Source organism: Corylus avellana, chromosome 5 (assembly GCF_965113065.1).
Source record: "Corylus avellana chromosome 5, dhCorAvel1.hap1.2, whole genome shotgun sequence".
NCBI lineage: Eukaryota > Viridiplantae > Streptophyta > Magnoliopsida > Fagales > Betulaceae > Corylus > Corylus avellana.
Window position 1 is genome coordinate 30,631,666 of NC_142494.1, and position 17,689 is coordinate 30,649,354.

Here is a 17,689-nt window from a genome sequence, read left to right on the forward strand (position 1 = left end):
CTCGGGGTAGGCATAAGTGTTAAATAACTTCACGTATTAACTTGTCATTTGAAATTCTGATGAAAAATCGTCAATGTGTCATGTTATCCCCAATCACAATTAAACATGTGTCTTCTATTTTTTTTTTTTTTTTATTATAGGAGGATGCTTCTATTTTTAACTAGGGATGAAGTGACATATTGACAAATTTCGTGAGATTTTCAAATGACAAGTCAACTTAGGGAGTTATTTGGCATTTATGCTTATTACGAGATCATTTTTTAAACCTTAACGACCTTATTGTAAATCGATACAACTATAAGGGTGGTTTCGATTTTCTCCTTTAACAAAAAAAAAACAAAAAGGGAAGAAAGGGTATACAATGGAAGGAGTGGTCACGCGGCCACCCCCTCCTCCTACCTCTCTCACAATGAATTCTTGTACTTTTTGTTTTAACATTATTACTAATCGATTGTTTACTAATAGACTTATTGTTTATTGTGTAAAATGATGACGAGACATCTCTTTATTAGAGGGTGTAAATGATGGAGTTTACATTTCCATCTTATTGAAATTAATTTTTTTAAATAATGGAGATGAATATTCTATAATGTATCCCCTAACTACTATTGGTGCACAAACTTTAAATCATAACTAAGAAATGAATATTATCATTTTCATTTGAAATAAAAGAGCATCGTTGTCCTTGCTAGCGAGGCTTAAACCCATGATCTCCTCCGCTCCATCTAGATGTGAGTAAATTTTATATATATATATATATATATATAAAGGGTGTACTGAACCTGGATTCGGCTGTAAATGGACGTATGGGCCGAGTGATTGGGCCTGTCGTAAATGGTATCATCAATTCATTTGGGCCGAACGACTGTTGGTTTCAGGTATTTGTTTCTTTTTCCCTCGATCAAAACGCAACGCGCTGTGTTTTTTGTTTCAGAAGCCCTGTTCTGATCGAAAGAGGAGCCTGCAAATCTCGAACCAGGTATTCGACCTAGAAATTTTCTCTGATTCTCTCGGCAACCAAACGCAGCGTTTTTGTTTTCTCTAGCTACTTTTTTCTTTTTAATGGGGTAGAAAGAATGTCCATTTCCCAGTAATTTAAACACTTTTTTTTTTTTTTTTGGCTCTTGTTTGTTTGTATGCGGATTTGAGAGTTTGTGTGTTAGTCTGATTTGTAAAAATTGTCAAGTTTTTGAATTTTTTGTGCAGATAATGAGCTCGGGTGCTTTTGAAGCTTATGTTGTTAAATTTCATGTGGTAGGAGTAGGAGATATACATGCATTCTAGGTTATTATAAGATGTTTACTAATATCTACTTCTTTTTGAATAACTTATACTGCACTCCAGCTGTTCGATGATTTTAATACAAGGAACTACCATGAAGTTTTAGTTTGGGGTCATTGTCCTATAGCAATATATAAGGGTAAAGCTAATTTTTAGCCGTTTGGGCATGTTGAAATGAGGGTTTAATGCTTAACGAGATTGTGTGTAATCGATTAGAAAGAGTTGCTAAAGATTAGTAAAAGGAAGCTCGAGTACGAACAATTTCATTTGTCTGATTGCTGTTATTTATTGAAAGGGAGTCTTCTATGTGAGAACAACAATAAGAAGCCGTTTCATGTTCTTGATTTCATGCCCATCAGCGGGTGTTGATTTATGCTGCTGACATTTTATGTTTTTCATGTTGCTATCTGCGCTTTAGAACAAAGTTGTGTAAAAACTTCTTAAGAGATTAAAATCAGCAAGTCGATGCTAGAACTCGCATGCTTTAGCACTATGACTATCATACTAGATTTGACACCCATGTAGTTTTTGGCAGTGAAGTCACACAGTTTGTAATACCTAAGACTTGATGTTAGGACTTTAATGGGGGATATGTGGAGTATATGATTGTAGCCAGATTTTCTCTTCCTTGAGAAGATGATGTTCTAGAATCAGATAGGAAATTGGGATTAAAAAAAAATTGATCAGTAATGGTCTCAAAGACCTGTCAAATACATGTTGGAGAAAATATATTTGCTCTGTTCTGCATGAAAAGTACAAAACAGCTCCATCCCATGTTCATTTGGTAGTCCATAAGCTTATGTTTCTTGAATGGGCACTGGACCTTTAACTTTTAGATATAGCCCTGTAGGAGAAAATTTAGAAGTTATTGGTCAAATGTTGTTTGTCTGTCCCTTTGGTCGGTACTTTGGAATATAGGCATTCCAGGTCAGTGTTCAGCTTCCCCGTGAAACTTATCTTTAGAAGGATATAATTTGTTTTCAGGAATCTGTGAACATTCATGCAGGAGGGGGAGGAACTTGGATACTAGTCAGTTCATGTAAACTTGATTGTAGAAGAGTATGGACCTGATTCTTCCTGTTTGGACCTGATACCTCCCTATATTCGTTAACATTAATGTTGCAGGGATAAAGTTATGGCAATGAACCATGTCAGATCGATTAGAAGCATTACCATTAGCAAGGAGGCAATTGCAGTGGTATGTCGACAAACATATTCTAGTGGTAAAGCAAAGAAAGGCTCTAAAGGGAGCGCAACAAGTGATGCACCAAAAGCATCACTTCTTAGCAAAGAAGTCAAGTCTACAACAGTGGTTGGTGCCAATATCCTCAAGGATGGAGCAGATCCCCAGATCCTGCCTGATTCTGAATACCCTGATTGGCTGTGGCATTTGATCGATAAACGCACAGCATTGAGTGAATTAAGGAGGAAGAACATTGAAAATCTCCCTTATGAAGATCTCAAACGCTTTGTTAAGCTGGACAACCGAGCAAGGATCAAGGAAAACAACTCCATTAAGGCCAAGAACTGATAAACAAAATGTGTTAAGAGGCATTATTTCTTTGTCAATTGTAATTCATTTTCATCTTCTGGGATTCCTTTGAGTGATTTTACTTGCTTGTCGGGATATCAAATGGGCTTGGAACAGAGAAGAAATGATTTAGCATTCTCTGTAGCTTCCAACACTTTTTTGTTTACCATTTAGATTTACCATGTGTAATGATACAAAAAGATTTGATATGTTATCGCTATCATTGTGGCAGAACCCTACCATGGTAGTATCTTTTGCTCAACGCCATTAGGAGAACAGGTTTTACATGTACTTATTTTATTGGCCTTGATTTTCTATTATTTTCTTGCTTTATGGAAGGGATTTGTTCTTGATTGCTGCTTTGAGTGTTTGACCGAGCATTGGTATCAATCTTCTAGATATGCTATATAGTTGGGAATGTCTTGAATCATATCTAAAACTCAGACCTTCGGCATGATATTTTATTTCTTCACCATTACACATGCTATTGTCACCAGTTGTGGTGCTAGACCAATCTTACACAGGTGATTCTTGAATATGACAGGTTTCGGTTTCACCGTGTAAAATCTAGCTGATTTCAAGACTCACCTCTTTCAAAAATTTCCTCTGCGTAACTGTCTAGCTATACTTCAGTTCAGTACATATTGCATCTTGTGAGTGTTTGTTTTGAAAACGAAGACACATTTTCTATTGGGTTCATTAGATGTTGGGTTCCCGTCTGATTGAAATTTGAAGGCAAGGATGTGGTATGCTACTTTTCAATCCGTATTGCATCTTGTGAGTGTTTCTTTGGATTAAACATGTAAGATATCAGGTTCATACAGACTATTCCATATTCTTCATTGCATTATTGAGTTGGGACCAGAGATTTGGTACAGCCATCAAACTTCATAGGTGGAAGCCACATCCTCTTGTTCCCTACCCAACTTAACAATGGTGGGGAGCACAGTTTATGGTTAGAGACTCACTGAAATGTCCATCTCTTTTTCCCTTTTCCTCTTATTATTGACTTGGTGGTCCACCCCCTCTCATGAAAGGGCTTCTGATTTCGTACAAAGTGACCTTGATGAGCCTAACTTCTCTTTTTGCTTGGACTGTGAACATAGAACATATTGATATAATGTAAAATGATCATTATCATCTCATAAAGTATATAAATAGGTGGACCAGATCTCCTGGTGCTCGAACAATTAGAATGTATATCCGTAGGGTCCGTAGGGATGAACTATTATAATGCAGCATGGCTTACAACCTGGCCCTCTAGCCCACTACAATGGTGTCGGGAGTGACCTATGTGCTACAATGGAGATTGTCATGCCTGTCTTTGTTCCATGTGAGGATGAGGCTTCATGACTCTCATCAAAGTGGAAAGAGACCAGTGGAGGCAGAAGAAAAGAGAAGAAAGAAAAAGGAAGCAAGAAAATGATAGAAGCAGGGAACCGGCACATGCATTATTGTTGTTAAAGCAGGTAACCCAACCTTTATTATGACTTTTGATGCAGTACGTCAAAAAGTAAAGCTGCCTCTCACATGCCTTCCTTTGTTTTTATAGTTGTATAGCTTTAGGGCTTTTAAAGAGCCAAACCAGCAGCATAACACCGCTCACCAACTTTGCAGGCAACGTACAAGCGCCAATATAAAAGCTCGAAGTGATTAACAACCCCACCCCAACTTGGCTCCTCTGAGTATGTATCTCACGTTATGTCATATTTGATTTGCAGAGGCTTTGAAGCACATTTGGACCGCAGTTATTTTTTTTTAGTAATCAAAATATCATTAGAAGTAAAAGGCGTTAGCCAAGTATACTTGAAGTATACAAGAGAAAATGACACACTTAAACATGGACAGATGTAATAAGTAACGTCTATAGATCCTGCAAGGGGTAGATGGGTGAACTAGTCTAACTATTTCTTCTAGTTGGGTCTTAACTCCCACCTTAACTGCTGCGAGTAAATAACAATCAAATATAAGCAACATTTAAGATTAATTAGAGCAAGCAGGCTGGACTATTGTTTGTGAAATGGAGAAAGTGTTATTTGAGTTGGAGTTCATTGCAAGACTGTCTAATTAATGTTCGGGAAGATTTGGTGTAGCAAGCAAATCCTTGGTTTTGATTGTCCTTGGAAAAACTTATATGACCCACATGGCTTCCTTTTATTAAGATTTAAAGCGCCATCATACAAAACATTACATCATGCAAGCTGTATCTACTTTAATGGGTGTCTTCATTTTATTTTTATTTTTATGATGTTTTGGCTGTTGGGGAAAGAATATTGCTAAGGATTGAAAGATTAAGCGGTTATTGTGGATTGGGATTAGTATTGCAGCCAATCTAAGCAACTAACTAGAGAGGGCCTCGATGAGGTTTACCTGTCCGAGCAGGTGAGTCCTGCACCTCAAGTTGTCCGAACAGGTGCATTATGTCGAAACTCTTTTATATTAGTTGTCCAAATTGACTGTAATTCGGTCTGCCAAATTACAGTTAATTCATATTCGATTGTTGTTGGGTGATTCTTTTCTCTTTATGTGGCCCTAGTTTGTCTTGATAAATATCTATAATGAAATGAACCAACCTCCAAACGAAAATCTCTACGTATAAACATCTGAAAATAGGGGAAGATGAATTAAAAGCGGGTAACCTTAATTGTGTTCAATTAATGATGACTAAGCAACAGTTCGAAGGTGGTTTGCACCACCAACCACTCCCTCTATCTGTTACCATATTTAAAGAGTTTTAACTTTCTGTGGCATGATCTCGCAGCACCACAGCCACGTTAACATCAAAAGTTTGGTAAGGCTGTGTTGATGAAGCATCCATTTGTTCAATAGATTGAAAAAGTTTTTGGACAACAGATTGAAGGGTTGCACAAGCCACAAAGCATCACATATTCACAGTTACAACCATGTACTCTACCTCGAGTGCAATGAATTGTCCGTGTTGCAGAAAAAAAGTTAAATAGGCCCATTTACTTGGACAAGTGTAAGTTCAGTAGCTCAAATTGATCGGGCAAGTGGCTCTATTGAGCATTCTCTCATGAACTACTCGTATTGCATGCCAATACTTGTTCATGAATGTAATGAGTTGTCTAGATGCATGCAATATGAGCAGTTCATGAGAAAGGGCCCGATGGACCTATCTGCTCAAACAAGTGTGGGCCATACAATTCAAGTTGTTCGGACAAATAAATTTCACTGAGTCCTCTCTCATTAACTGTCTATATTGCATGTAATTAAACCTTATCTTAATTTGGACTCTACAACTATGGAGTAAATCCTATACTTTTTCGCTGATTAGAATTACGAGGATAAAGAAAATTCGAGAACAATAGAAATATTCGTTCAAAATATCAATTAAATTCTTGAAAGAGAAAGCACTCTATTGGTTGAGTACTTGAGTGGGAAAAGCACAGGCAGAAGAAGCATGTGGACTTGGCAGTTAAACCATCATCACTTTAACCACGCGGCCGGGTTTAATTATCCAAAGACGAAATGTAATCAAGAAATATTACAATGGCCATTTAGCATGTGATCATGTTAAAAGCTCAGTCAAAACCCTAAACCTATAACCAAAGCTTTCCCATAATTACTCCAACATCTTTAATCTTTATAAAGATTAAAGATTATAAAAAAAAAAAAAGAAAAAAAAAAAAAAAAGAAAGCTTCCATCAACTGGATCAGCTTTGCCACCTCTATCATCATTCCAACCTATAAGTGAAAATCCCTCCCTCTCTCTCACAGAGATATGCTTAGTTGCTTCCTTTTATTATTATTTTCCTTTTGGTTGATTATCTCTCTTTCTTAGACCAGATATGACCGATGATCATTTTCTGTGTTTCTCTAACTGAACTTTTACTGTTCAAGAGGAATCTCACCATGCGATAATATATATATATATATATATATATATATTTAATTATTTGCCCTCCACCAAGAAAAGCCCAAAAACATTTTATAACAAATATTCATTTCTGCCTTGCTATCTTCCAAAAAAGAATCTCTTTTTTTTTTACATTGTAACTATGTTGTTATTATCCAACATCCTTGAAGGATCTTTTTTTTCCTTTTCTGTGGTCGCTTTGTGTTAGCAATGATGGCTGTTTCCTTTCTCATATCATCTAGTTGCTATTTTTAATTCTGATAATCTAAATTGTCATCAACACTTGCGAGCTACTCTTTATTTTTCACATACTTTGCTTCATTTCCTTTGCCACAGTACAAATTGGTGGTTCAACTGCTTACATTAAAAGGGTCCTCTTCTGTTGTCTCCTTGTGTAAGCAAAGTAAAGTTCTTTTTTTCTCCATGTGGTTCTCTTAGTTTTGTTAGGGTTTAGCTCTCACTCATCTGAGTCATCTTGGTTTTCTGGTTGTTATATTTTCCCGGTAAGCTTACTTTTCATTGTGTTTGTTTCCAGTCCTGCTCTTATATTGCTTTCTGAGTAACTTTTTCTTTTCGTTCTGTCTAGTTCAACTCTGCTCTATTGACTCTTTGTTTGCAATCTCTAATTGCATTATGCTTGGTTAATTGATTTGAGGTGTTTCTCAAAAGGGTTTTGATTAATCTCAGATATAAGTTTTTGATCTTTATTATCACATTCCTCTGGTTTCTAGTTTCTCATCTTCCACGCACCATGCCTCCAACATATTTTCCCCTTCGGTGGGAGAGCACCGGAGATCAGTGGTGGTATGCTTCTCCAATTGATTGGGCAGCTGCTAATGGCCACTATGACTTGGTCCGAGAGCTGCTTCGCATTGACAGCAATCACCTTATCAAGCTTACCTCTTTACGACGAATTCGAAGACTTGAGACTGTCTGGGATGATGAAGCACAGTTTGATGATGTTGCCAAGTGTCGTTCTCGGGTTGCAAGAAAGCTTTTTGGAGAGTGTGAATCCAAGAGAGGGAAAAATTCTCTCATCCGCGCAGGCTATGGTGGATGGCTTATGTACACTGCTGCTTCAGCTGGAGACTTGGGTTTTGTTCAAGAACTTCTTGAAAGGAACCCTCTGCTGGTTTTTGGGGAAGGGGAATATGGTGCTACTGATATACTTTATGCAGCAGCCAGGAGTAAGAGTTCTGAGGTTTTCAAGCTTCTTTTTGGTTTTGCAGTCTCCCCCAGGTTTTCGACAGGGAAAGGTGGTGAATCGGAGGAGCACATTGTGGAGATCCCTTCTGTTTACAAGTGGGAGATGATGAACAGGGCTCTCCATGCTGCTGCTAGAGGAGGAAATTTGAAGGTCTTACAGGACCTTCTTTCTGATTGCTCTGATATTTTGGCTTACAGAGATATTCAGGGCTCAACTATCCTACATGCAGCAGCTGGCAAAGGGCAGGTTGAGGTGAGACTCTTAACTACTTGTGCTTCTGCAACCACTTCCTTTTTGCTCTTGTGCACCAGTTTTTGTTGTTGACTAAATTATACATCTGTTGGTACTTTACTACTGTATAGAGGTTTATTTCCATTTTTCCCCCAAAACAGTGACGTGGGTGGTGGAAAAACGCATCATGATTTCTAATGCAAAATCCTTTCATTTATTTATCTTGCTTTGAGTGATTCAGTCACCTTATGGTTTCTGATTGTTCCTTTACCATACCTACTTAATGATATGTGATCATGGAGGTGAAGCTTGAGCAACAGGATATGAAATGCTTGAAATAATCACAGAAACTTTTGAACCCTTTCCAGGACCTAGAAGCCCACCAGGAAGTAGCTTCAAACTCTCAATTATCAGCAAAATACAAGTATGCTTATTGAAATCCAAACCACCTCTCTCCTTTCCCAGGCTTATGCTCATCCAAATATTGTAAATCCAGTAGGCCACCAATCATTTACCTATGAATTGCTAATAAGTTTAAGCCCTTGTATCTGAATGCTATAAATGTTGGTTTTCACCTTTTAGTGGCTCAGCGTATGCCCCTTTCTATTCGATAAGAAAGGCTGCACGAATCAGTTAACCTGAACAAAAATAGATATTGTATCAATAACATCTATAAACTGTTCTGCATGCACTATGTCATCTTAAAGTTCATTTCTCCTCCATAGAGTTGTGTCCTAGGTTGAAAATGAATCAGATAAGAGTAAACTTGCAAACATAGATATTTCTCATAAAAAGGCTCTTTCCAAAATCCTGCTTTCCAACTCTTAGATTTGAGTTTACCACACAAAGGAGATGGCGGCAGATGCATATTAAGTTTGCTTGCGGTATGAAATAATTCTAAACTTTTATCGATATCTGCAAACCTCAGATTTAAACTAAAAATATTGCTCAAGTGTCGTTGTTAAGGCCCACATGAGGTTTCCCCTTGCATGGTGCACCTGTAGGAAAAAGGTTTCTTTGTTTTTCCTCTCTCTCTCTCTCTCTCTCTCTCAAATTCAACTATTGCAACGCTCTCATCATTTCACTTTAAAAAATATAATCTTGCTATCTTGTTATTCATGCAGGTAGTTAAGTATCTAATAGAATCCTTCGATATTATCAATGCCACTGACCATCAGGGCAATACAGCATTGCATGTGGCTGCTGACAGGGGCCAATTATCTGCAGCTGAAGCTCTAATTTCTGCATCTCCTTCATCCATCTCTCTGAAAAACAGTTCAGGAGAAACTTTTCTCCATAAGGCTGTGTCTGGTTTCCAGACGCCTGCTTTCCGGAGGCTAGACCGACAAATTGAGCTTATGAAGCAGTTGGTATGTGGGAACCTTTTCACCATGAAAGATGTCATCAATGCCAAAACTAATGATGGAAGGACTGCTCTTCACATGGCCATCATCGGAAACGTTCACCCTGACCTTGTGAAACTTATGATGACCGCTCCATCAATCAATGTGAATGTCCATGATGTAGATGGCCTGACGCCACTTGATTACCTTAGGCAACGGCCACATTCTGCGTCATCAGACATACTAATTCGGCAGTTGATTTCAGCAGGAGGAATATTTAGCAGTCAGGATTATACTGCAAGAAGAGCAATTGCTTCCCGCATAAAAATGCAAGGTAATGGTAGCAGTCCTGGAACTTCGTTCAGAATCTCTGACACAGAAATATTCTTGTATACAGGCATTGAGAATGCCTCAGATGCAATTGCTGAACAGGGTAGTGCAGGAATGAGTTCATCGCCGATAGAGTTAAGTCCACACGATTCAACCAATGAGAACAACAACAGCTCACTAACTAACAAGAAACCAGATTCTGGGAATACTACAGGACAACGACTGAAATCTGTCCTTCTATGGCCCCGTACGAAAGCAAAGAAACCTAAGGTGTTCAAAAAATCTATCAATGAGGAGGGTTCAGGGGAATCATACAAGAAATGCAACAGTTCAGATGATGCTCCAACCCCACTTAGACTCAGATTTTTGAAGCCTTCATCACTTCCTAACAACAAACGGACACTATCTGTGAGGAGTAATCAATCGAGTCCATCTGCCAAGAAAAGATTTGCTTCAGGGCTAGTGCATGGTGTTGTACAGGCCATGCCGCATATTTCCGTGCCACGCCGATCTCGTTCAAGTTCATTTTCAAAATCATCACTTTCTTCACCTAATTCATTGGATAAACAAAAAGGTGTTCTTGTTGAAGATGATGTGGCAGGACCATCTTGCTCAAATCAACTATTTACTGATGGAACACCAAATTCGATTAAACAAAGCTCCACTAGCAAGAGTTTGAGGAGCCAGTATTTCTGCTGTGGTACAGCAGGCGTATCTGTGAAAGCCCCAGCAAGCACGCAGCAGCAGGGCCAGAGTTACAAGTGTCCTGTTGTTTCAGTGGCTTGATTCACTTGAAGAGAAGACTTGGGTATGGTGATGATGCAGGCCTCAAACGGCAGAAAATAATTGATTGTCATGAAACCATGCCAACAGAAAAAGGCACTAACTTAGAATAAGAATCAGATCAGTCCTCTAGCTGGTTACTGAACTTTAGAAACTTTACAGCATGTTTGCTTGTTTAATATGTGTAAGTTATGTACTTGTTCTTCAATCCTGGCTGCTTAATTATGTTTCATGCTGTATTGAGAGCCGATTAGTGGGATGAGATATGTAATGCTCTATATAAGCATGTATGTTTTATGCTGCTATACTTCATATCTTTTAGTCCAGCAAAAAAGAAATGGAAAAGGGAAGCAGGGGGGAGAAAAGAGCAATGTGTTGTGCTTTCAAAGGATGCAATGGCTTACTGATGCAGTAGATAGAAAAAAGTTCCCTGTGCTTCAGCTTAAAACAAAATCTAGGAAAACAAGTTTGTAAACTTAGGACATAAAATCATTCATAGTTTGTCCTCTAAATTGCCCACAAGAACCATTCTTTTAAGGATTCGGATTGATTGATTTCCCACAACCCAAAAGGGTTTAACCACTTCTATTAAAAAAAAAAAGGAGCTTTAGGCCTAAACTCCTTCAGCTTAAAACCTAGCTTGGGCTTGATGCAGAGCTTTTTCTTGCAGGATGGTATGGATTATCAAGCTGGCGATGGTATAGCTAAAATTTCTTTGTAATTCTTTAGAACAATGTTGAGAATTGAAAACAAGAAAAAAGAAAATTTGGGTAGGCTGAAAAGTTATATATATATAGGGCATACCAATTATGGCCTCCTCTTTTGTCTTTGGTTATTCTAACCCGTTGCACATGCAACCATGTAAGTACAATGAGGTTTCATGACGAGTGACCAAGCTAAATGGGATTGAGAGACTAATGCTACTAGTTTTTTTTTGTATTTTTTTAAAACGATGTGACTTTTAAAATTATCATTAAATTAAAATTCAATGATGAATATAAACGTCACGTCAATTTTGGGGACACAAGAGAGACTTAAGGAGGACTTGTAGTATTACTTGGATTGAGATCCCTGAAAGAAAAAATAATGCAATGGGCAATTAAATACAAGGAAATAATGTAAAATCTATCATTTTGGTTTACTTGATTTGCAATTAGCTCCCTATGATATCACAACTTTACAAGTGAACTTAAGGAGGTATGTTAAAAATTAATTTACTCCCAATAGTCAAATTACACGCCAGAGCCAATAAAATTGTGACACTTGTCGTATTTAATTAAGTCATTATCACACTAACAAAATCAGTTAAATCAATGGACTGAAGGCAGTAAATTTTTTTTTTTTTTTTAAATATCACATGGAGCTAATTGTAAATAAGATAAATTTGAATTCTACAACTAGATAAACATAACCCTTTCCTTATTCAATTAAAAAAAAAAAAAAGAAAAAAAAAAAAGAAAGATAAACATAACCCAACTTCTCAACATAATATCCAATCAGAATAATATTAAAAATATTTTCAAAAAAATAGGATTAAGTGGATTTATCCAAAATTGATTTTCACAAAAAAAAAAAAAAAAAAAAAAAACAGAGCCGTATGCTAATCTAGTCGATGGTTTATGTTAAACCGACTTAAGGTAGCTATAAACGCAACTCTGCTCACATCAAATTTCTTCTTTGCTCCCCAATTTCTTGATCAATGGATGCGATCCAATGGTTGAAGATTAAATTTCTTGGGAGAGGATCGTATGGTACGGTCCACCTAGCACAGTCCAGAAACTGGTATGGTTCTTCTTGGTTAATGGCAGTGAAGTCTGTGGCTTTTGAGCGCTCTTCTTCGCTGAAGAAGGAGGCACAGATTCTCCAAGAATTCGTCGATTGCCCTCAAGTTGTTCGTGGGTTGGGGTTTGATGTCACCCTTGAAGGCGGCTTATGGTTCTACAATTTATTTATGGAGTATGCACCGGGAGGCACTCTTCACGATTTAATCCAAAGGAGTGGCGGAAAGTTGGATGAACGTGACGTCCAAAAATTTACTCGAATGATACTCAAAGGCCTTCGTTGCATCCACGAAAAGGGTTACGTTCATTGCGATCTCAAGCCAGACAACATTCTTGTTTTCCCTTCTCCAAACGGCCGTGGAAGCAGCGTCAAGATCACCGACTTTGGGCTGTCCAAGATTCTCGTAGATTAAAACGAGCTCGTGACAAAAAGGTACGAGTTCCGAGGTACACCGCTTTACATGCCCCCAGAATGTTTTCTAGTCGGTGAAATGATGAAATCAAAGGTAGTTTGGATATATGGTCTCTCGGTTGCGTAATGGTTGAGATTGAAAAACGCTATGCCGACTCCAAAAATTTGTTTATTACAATTTATGCGGAATTAATATTATGAAGCAATAAACAATTCAATCACCCAAAATATATAAAGCAATAAAGAGGCAGACATATATATTTTGGTTACGAAGAGAAAACCTTTTAGAAACCGATCTAAAAGTAAAACCTTTCCGGAGCAGCCAAACCCAAGAAATCACTATCAAAAGATTATCCAGAGATTACAGACACTAAGAACACTTACAACCCTTTGCAAAACCTTAGCTCTGTAAGATCGACAAGCCTACAACTCGTCTCCTTGCTCACAATCTTTCATTTGCAAGACCTTGGCTCTGTAAGATCGACAAGCCTATAACTCGTCTCCTTGATCACAATCTTTTTCAACGTGATTCTCCTTTATCAGACAATTCCAATAGACTTCTCAACCGTAGATTTATCAAATGAATAATTAAAACTCTAAGAGATTCAATTTAACGCTCACCACATATGATTTTTTTTTTTTTTAGCACAGCCTCCGACGAACTCTCTGGGGGTGAAAATTCGTCACTCTCTCTTCTATAATGATATATATATACCCCGACAAAACCCTAGACCTAACCTACTTAAAATCACATTTTTGGGCCTAAAAGGTAAGGGGTGTTCGGACAAGTTAATGGGCTGTCCAGACAAGGCTTTGAGGAGCAAAATTTGAGTTTCTGGAAATGCGGTCCGGACCCGGGGAAGGCATGTCCAGACATGGGTGAAACAGCATTCTGGAAATGTTGTCCAGTCTTGATCAACAGCTTCGATCGATGGACGTTTGTGGTCCGATTGAGCTGAAATTTTGCAGGAACGTTCATAACACATGAATCTACATTATGAACGGTGGAGATTGGATTATGAGCATTCTATATCAGTGTTTGAGCCCGTAAACAGTAATCTCTGCATTTTAAAACTGAATTAAGTCAACACAAGAACTAACAGAGATGATTACCGAAAAGCGGGTGTGGGACTGGACAGGCGGCATGGGTGGTTTGACGGCTCAACTTATTACGGAGGCACCCAAAATACATGAAACTATGTCCAAGATTGGGAATGATTTCTTGCGAAGGTGTTTTACAAGGAACTCAAGTAACAGGTGGACAGCTGAGATGCTACTGCGTCATCCTTTTGTCCTTGAGACTGATCAAGGTCCGCCGCCATCTACAAGAGTTGGCCTTGGTTTTTTTGTACCATCAAAGAAGCTGCCTCCTCTTCCTCATGGGTTTTCTTCCAGAAGAATCCTTGCGTGACTGCGCGCTATGATCAATATTTGTAGTGCTAGCACAGATCTCGATTGATTGATTAGTGTGTTCTTTACTATAATGCCACCTTGTAATTTTTTTTATCTTTTAGAATTAATGATCAAATCATTCCTTGTAGTATCTTATTATAAATGAAGTTGAAGTTTTCTTTATTCAGATTACTGTTTTCTTGTAGAAATTCTATTCATTTGTATTTCTCTGCTTCAGTGAAATTAATAACTTGTTCATCCAATTAAGAATATATATATATATCATATGAAATTAATAACTTGCATGCATGCATGGAGATCTTAATTTGCATGGTCTTTGGTTTCATATGACCTTGTCTGTTTCTATATATGGCTTGCGTTGAACAAATGGAAGAAAAAAAAACAGAACAAGCCAATTAAAAGGAAACTCAATAAATTAACCACCTTAAAAACCCACCTTGTTAAAAATTGAATAATCATAGGTTGCATTTGCATTAGCCTTTGGTGATCAAGCTATTACACTCCTTCAATATTGGTTAGACGTACAGTTAGAAAATAGTTTTAAGGATCTGAAACAAATTAAACAATGTAAGAATTGAAAGAAGAAAATTAAAATTTACAGAGGGCATGGCATACCTCTGCAGTTGCCTTTGGTTCTCTCTAAATTAACCTTAATTAATTAGCACATGAAATTACATTAAAGTTAATTTCATGATGGGGACCAATCTAAATGCAAGCCTACCACATTGTGTGTCTTGTTTGCAATTCCCCTGCCCACAGAGGACGAGAGGGCAGGGAAATTGCAGAAAAAAATTGGGAGAGAGGGCGCCATGAAATTGATTCAAATGCCACACCCACATTTGTTCTTTAATTTTCCTCAGTGAAAAGGGGGAAGGCCCGGAAGGGAAAAGCTAGCTCTAGTTCCGCTTTTCTCACTAGGCATGGGCCATATGCAATTGGTCCACAGCATCGTTGAACAGCCCCAAGGCTGGTGCATGTCCATGGCACACCTTCTAGGCTTCTAAGGAGCAGTTTTTTATTTTTTGATGAACTCCTAACAGAAGGCCCTAAACCCACTTCCAGGCTCCTGGCTTGGGCTCAAGGGCTTTATGGGTCAGCTGGTCAGCAAGAATTAGGTCCATCTGTGACCATCAACATTGTTTTCACAACTGGGAATTTTTTTTTTTTTTTTGAAAGGCACAACTGGGATGTTCAATGCAGCCAACCTTGCCATCTTTGGCAGAAATGCAGCTTGGCAACCGCCAAGTGAGATGCCAATCATTGGTGGGATCGACTATCCTTTCCGGATCCGGTTATGGGTATCTAGCAATTTGCTGCTCATATTACTAAGATATGTATGTGAGATCATTTTTTAGGCGTACTGACCCCAACAAGTGGATGGATTGCCTAAAACTTGTTCAAGCAAATATATCATATAAAAACTCTTTTTTTGTTTGCTACCAGAATTGCTAGCAAATTCAAATAACAAAATTGCTGAAAATCTCTATCCTTCCTTTCAACTCAACTCTCTCTCTCAAAAAAAAAAAAAAAAAAAAAAACTACCATGTTATTATAAGGAAATTAGGTTGCGACTTTGTATTCTTCTTCATTTTAACTTTAAGATCTCAATTTTCAATTTGATATATTTGAGACATAGACATTGAGTTTATTCTAAATTCAAAACCTTTGTCAGCTTTTCTCCAAATAAACAACATAAATGAAGTGAAAATACAATTATTCGCTATGATAAACAAAATTAAAAACAAAGAATCAAAAAATGAAAAAATACTTGCCCATGCCAACCACAACATTAACTATGGGTGACATGACCGAGAATTATGGCTAGGTCATCTCCCAATTACCCACAACTTGGGGTAGCTTGTGGTCACCCCCATAGATGTGATTTTTTTTTTTTTTTTTGTTTAAATTAAATATTTTATTTGACGAGCATAATTATATTTTCAAAATTATTTAAGTAGGGATCTCAAATTTAAACTGGACCAAATATCAAATCCCAAATTTAGGGTCCGTTTAGGATTGTGGTTTCAATAAGTGCGATTTTAAAAATAATGTTTTTGAAATCGCTACTTCTTAATTCATGATTTTAGTACATGTCAAAAAAAAAAAATCATGATTTTAGTTTAAATTCGCATTTTTTTAAATAAGCACCCCCTAGCTTGCTTATTAAATTCGCATATATTTTTTCCTATTTTAAATTAAATGATTTTTAAATCGCAATATCAAACGCCTTACGTTATGCGATATCTTTTAAAAACGCAAATTATTTTTATGAAATCGCAATCTCAAACACACAACCTTATTAAATTAAAAACTGTAGTCTTAAAATGAAAATGGCCAGAAGTACAAAGAAGTGCTTACCTAATTCCTCCATGATATAACAAGGCAACAAAGGTGTACATGAGTACAAAAATATTACTTTTTTTTTATAAAAAAAAAAAAAAAAAAAAAAAAGGTACAAAAATATTGGTTGTGGTCAAGTGGTCGGGTCTAGTGTCTGGATAACGCCAACAAATCCATAGGAAAGTGTAGACTTTTTTACAGTTCTGACCCATGCATGAAGCTTCCATGCAAATTCTTCTTTTAAATAACAGTAATTGCGTGCCGTTAATGTCTACATTATCTGAAAATGATGGAGATATTTCCTCGACCTATAAAATGAAAGCATCATAGATTTCCCACTGTTGACCAATTGAGGTGCCAGATTAAAAAATAAAAATAAAAATAAAAAAAAGGAAATATTGACTCCTTTATTCTTCTTTAGATAGCATGCCCCGAGTCTGAATAAGAGTTTATTTTCAGCATATGATGTCACTAGATTTGAAACATTTGAAAGTTGGAAAGAAAAGAAAAATTACACTTTCTTCCCCAAATTATCACCTAATTTATAATATCCTTTAAACTTAAAAAATGTTGCAATCTTCTTTACCAATCTACTAGCTCCATTCATTTACCCTATACCTTAAGATTTTATATTAAATCATAAAAGAGGAGCCACTAGACTTTTTTTTTTTTTTTTACACAAATGGACCAAGCACAAAGTTCCAATAGGATTTTTGATGGTAATGTGTATTGCACATAACCCATTATTCAGTCAGATTTAATAAAAAATCCTACAGGAGGAGGTTAAGTCAAAGAGCTTGGTAAATTGATAGGAGACATTGCAATTTTTAAAAATTTCCGAGGAACATTACAAATATTTAAACTATCTTTGAGGGAATATTTATAATTTTCAAACCGAACCGTACTCAGAAATAATAATAATAATAATAATAGTAATAATTGTGGGCATATGACGTGAATAGCATATATTAAATTCTTGTATGTTAACATCGTCAGGGTAGATCCAAGCAGGGGCGGACCTACAGCTAGTGTTGGGGGGACGAATGTCCCCCCAAAATCTTTCAAAATTTTCTTAATTGCCTTAAAAATCTACCCATTTTATAAATTTGTCCCTCCAAAATGATATTTTGTCCCCCCAAAATAATATTTGTATCTCCTTT

General features: G+C 37.0%; 2 protein-coding genes and 1 pseudogene across 5 annotated transcripts; all 3 read left to right on the top strand.

Moving 5' to 3' along the window:
- The first annotated feature begins 902 nt into the window (after positions 1-902).
- LOC132181302 (Mitochondrial ribosomal protein L37) lies at positions 903-3,167 on the top strand. 3 transcript variants are annotated; one of them, XM_059594462.2, is made up of 2 exons: positions 903-979; positions 2,407-3,167. In XM_059594462.2, the coding sequence occupies exon 2, from the start codon at positions 2,417-2,419 to the stop codon at positions 2,810-2,812; it is 396 nt and encodes a 131-aa protein (XP_059450445.2). In that variant the 5' UTR covers positions 903-979; positions 2,407-2,416; the 3' UTR covers positions 2,813-3,167. The 3 variants fall into 3 exon arrangements, with proteins under 3 accessions (XP_059450445.2, XP_059450446.2, XP_059450447.2); XM_059594463.2 differs by having other exon boundaries at positions 941-979; positions 2,266-3,167; XM_059594464.2 differs by having other exon boundaries at positions 944-979; positions 2,288-3,167.
- A 3,675-nt stretch (positions 3,168-6,842) lies between these two features.
- Positions 6,843-10,895, top strand: LOC132180911 (Ankyrin repeat family protein). Of its 2 annotated transcripts, XM_059593902.2 has the most exons (3): positions 6,844-7,192; positions 7,421-8,148; positions 9,252-10,895. In XM_059593902.2, exons 2-3 carry the CDS (start codon positions 7,441-7,443, stop codon positions 10,584-10,586), a joined length of 2,043 nt encoding a protein of 680 aa, XP_059449885.2. In that variant the 5' UTR covers positions 6,844-7,192; positions 7,421-7,440; the 3' UTR covers positions 10,587-10,895. The 2 variants fall into 2 exon arrangements, with proteins under 2 accessions (XP_059449886.2, XP_059449885.2); XM_059593903.2 differs by having other exon boundaries at positions 6,843-8,148.
- A 1,387-nt stretch (positions 10,896-12,282) lies between these two features.
- Positions 12,283-12,777, top strand: LOC132182238 (mitogen-activated protein kinase kinase kinase 17 pseudogene; annotated as a pseudogene).
- Positions 12,778-17,689: the final 4,912 nt, after the last annotated feature.

What these genes read in the sequence shown, in the direction of transcription:
- LOC132180911 (XM_059593903.2), top strand. Translation starts at nt 7,441, where the DNA reads ATGCCTCCAACATATTTTCCCCTTCGGTGGGAGAGCACCGGAGATCAG. An exon ending in CTGGCAAAGGGCAGGTTGAG is followed by an intron (nt 8,149 to 9,251) that starts GTGAGACTCTTA and finishes TTATTCATGCAG; the next exon opens with GTAGTTAAGTATCTAATAGA.
- LOC132181302 (XM_059594462.2), top strand. Translation starts at nt 2,417, where the DNA reads ATGGCAATGAACCATGTCAGATCGATTAGAAGCATTACCATTAGCAAG.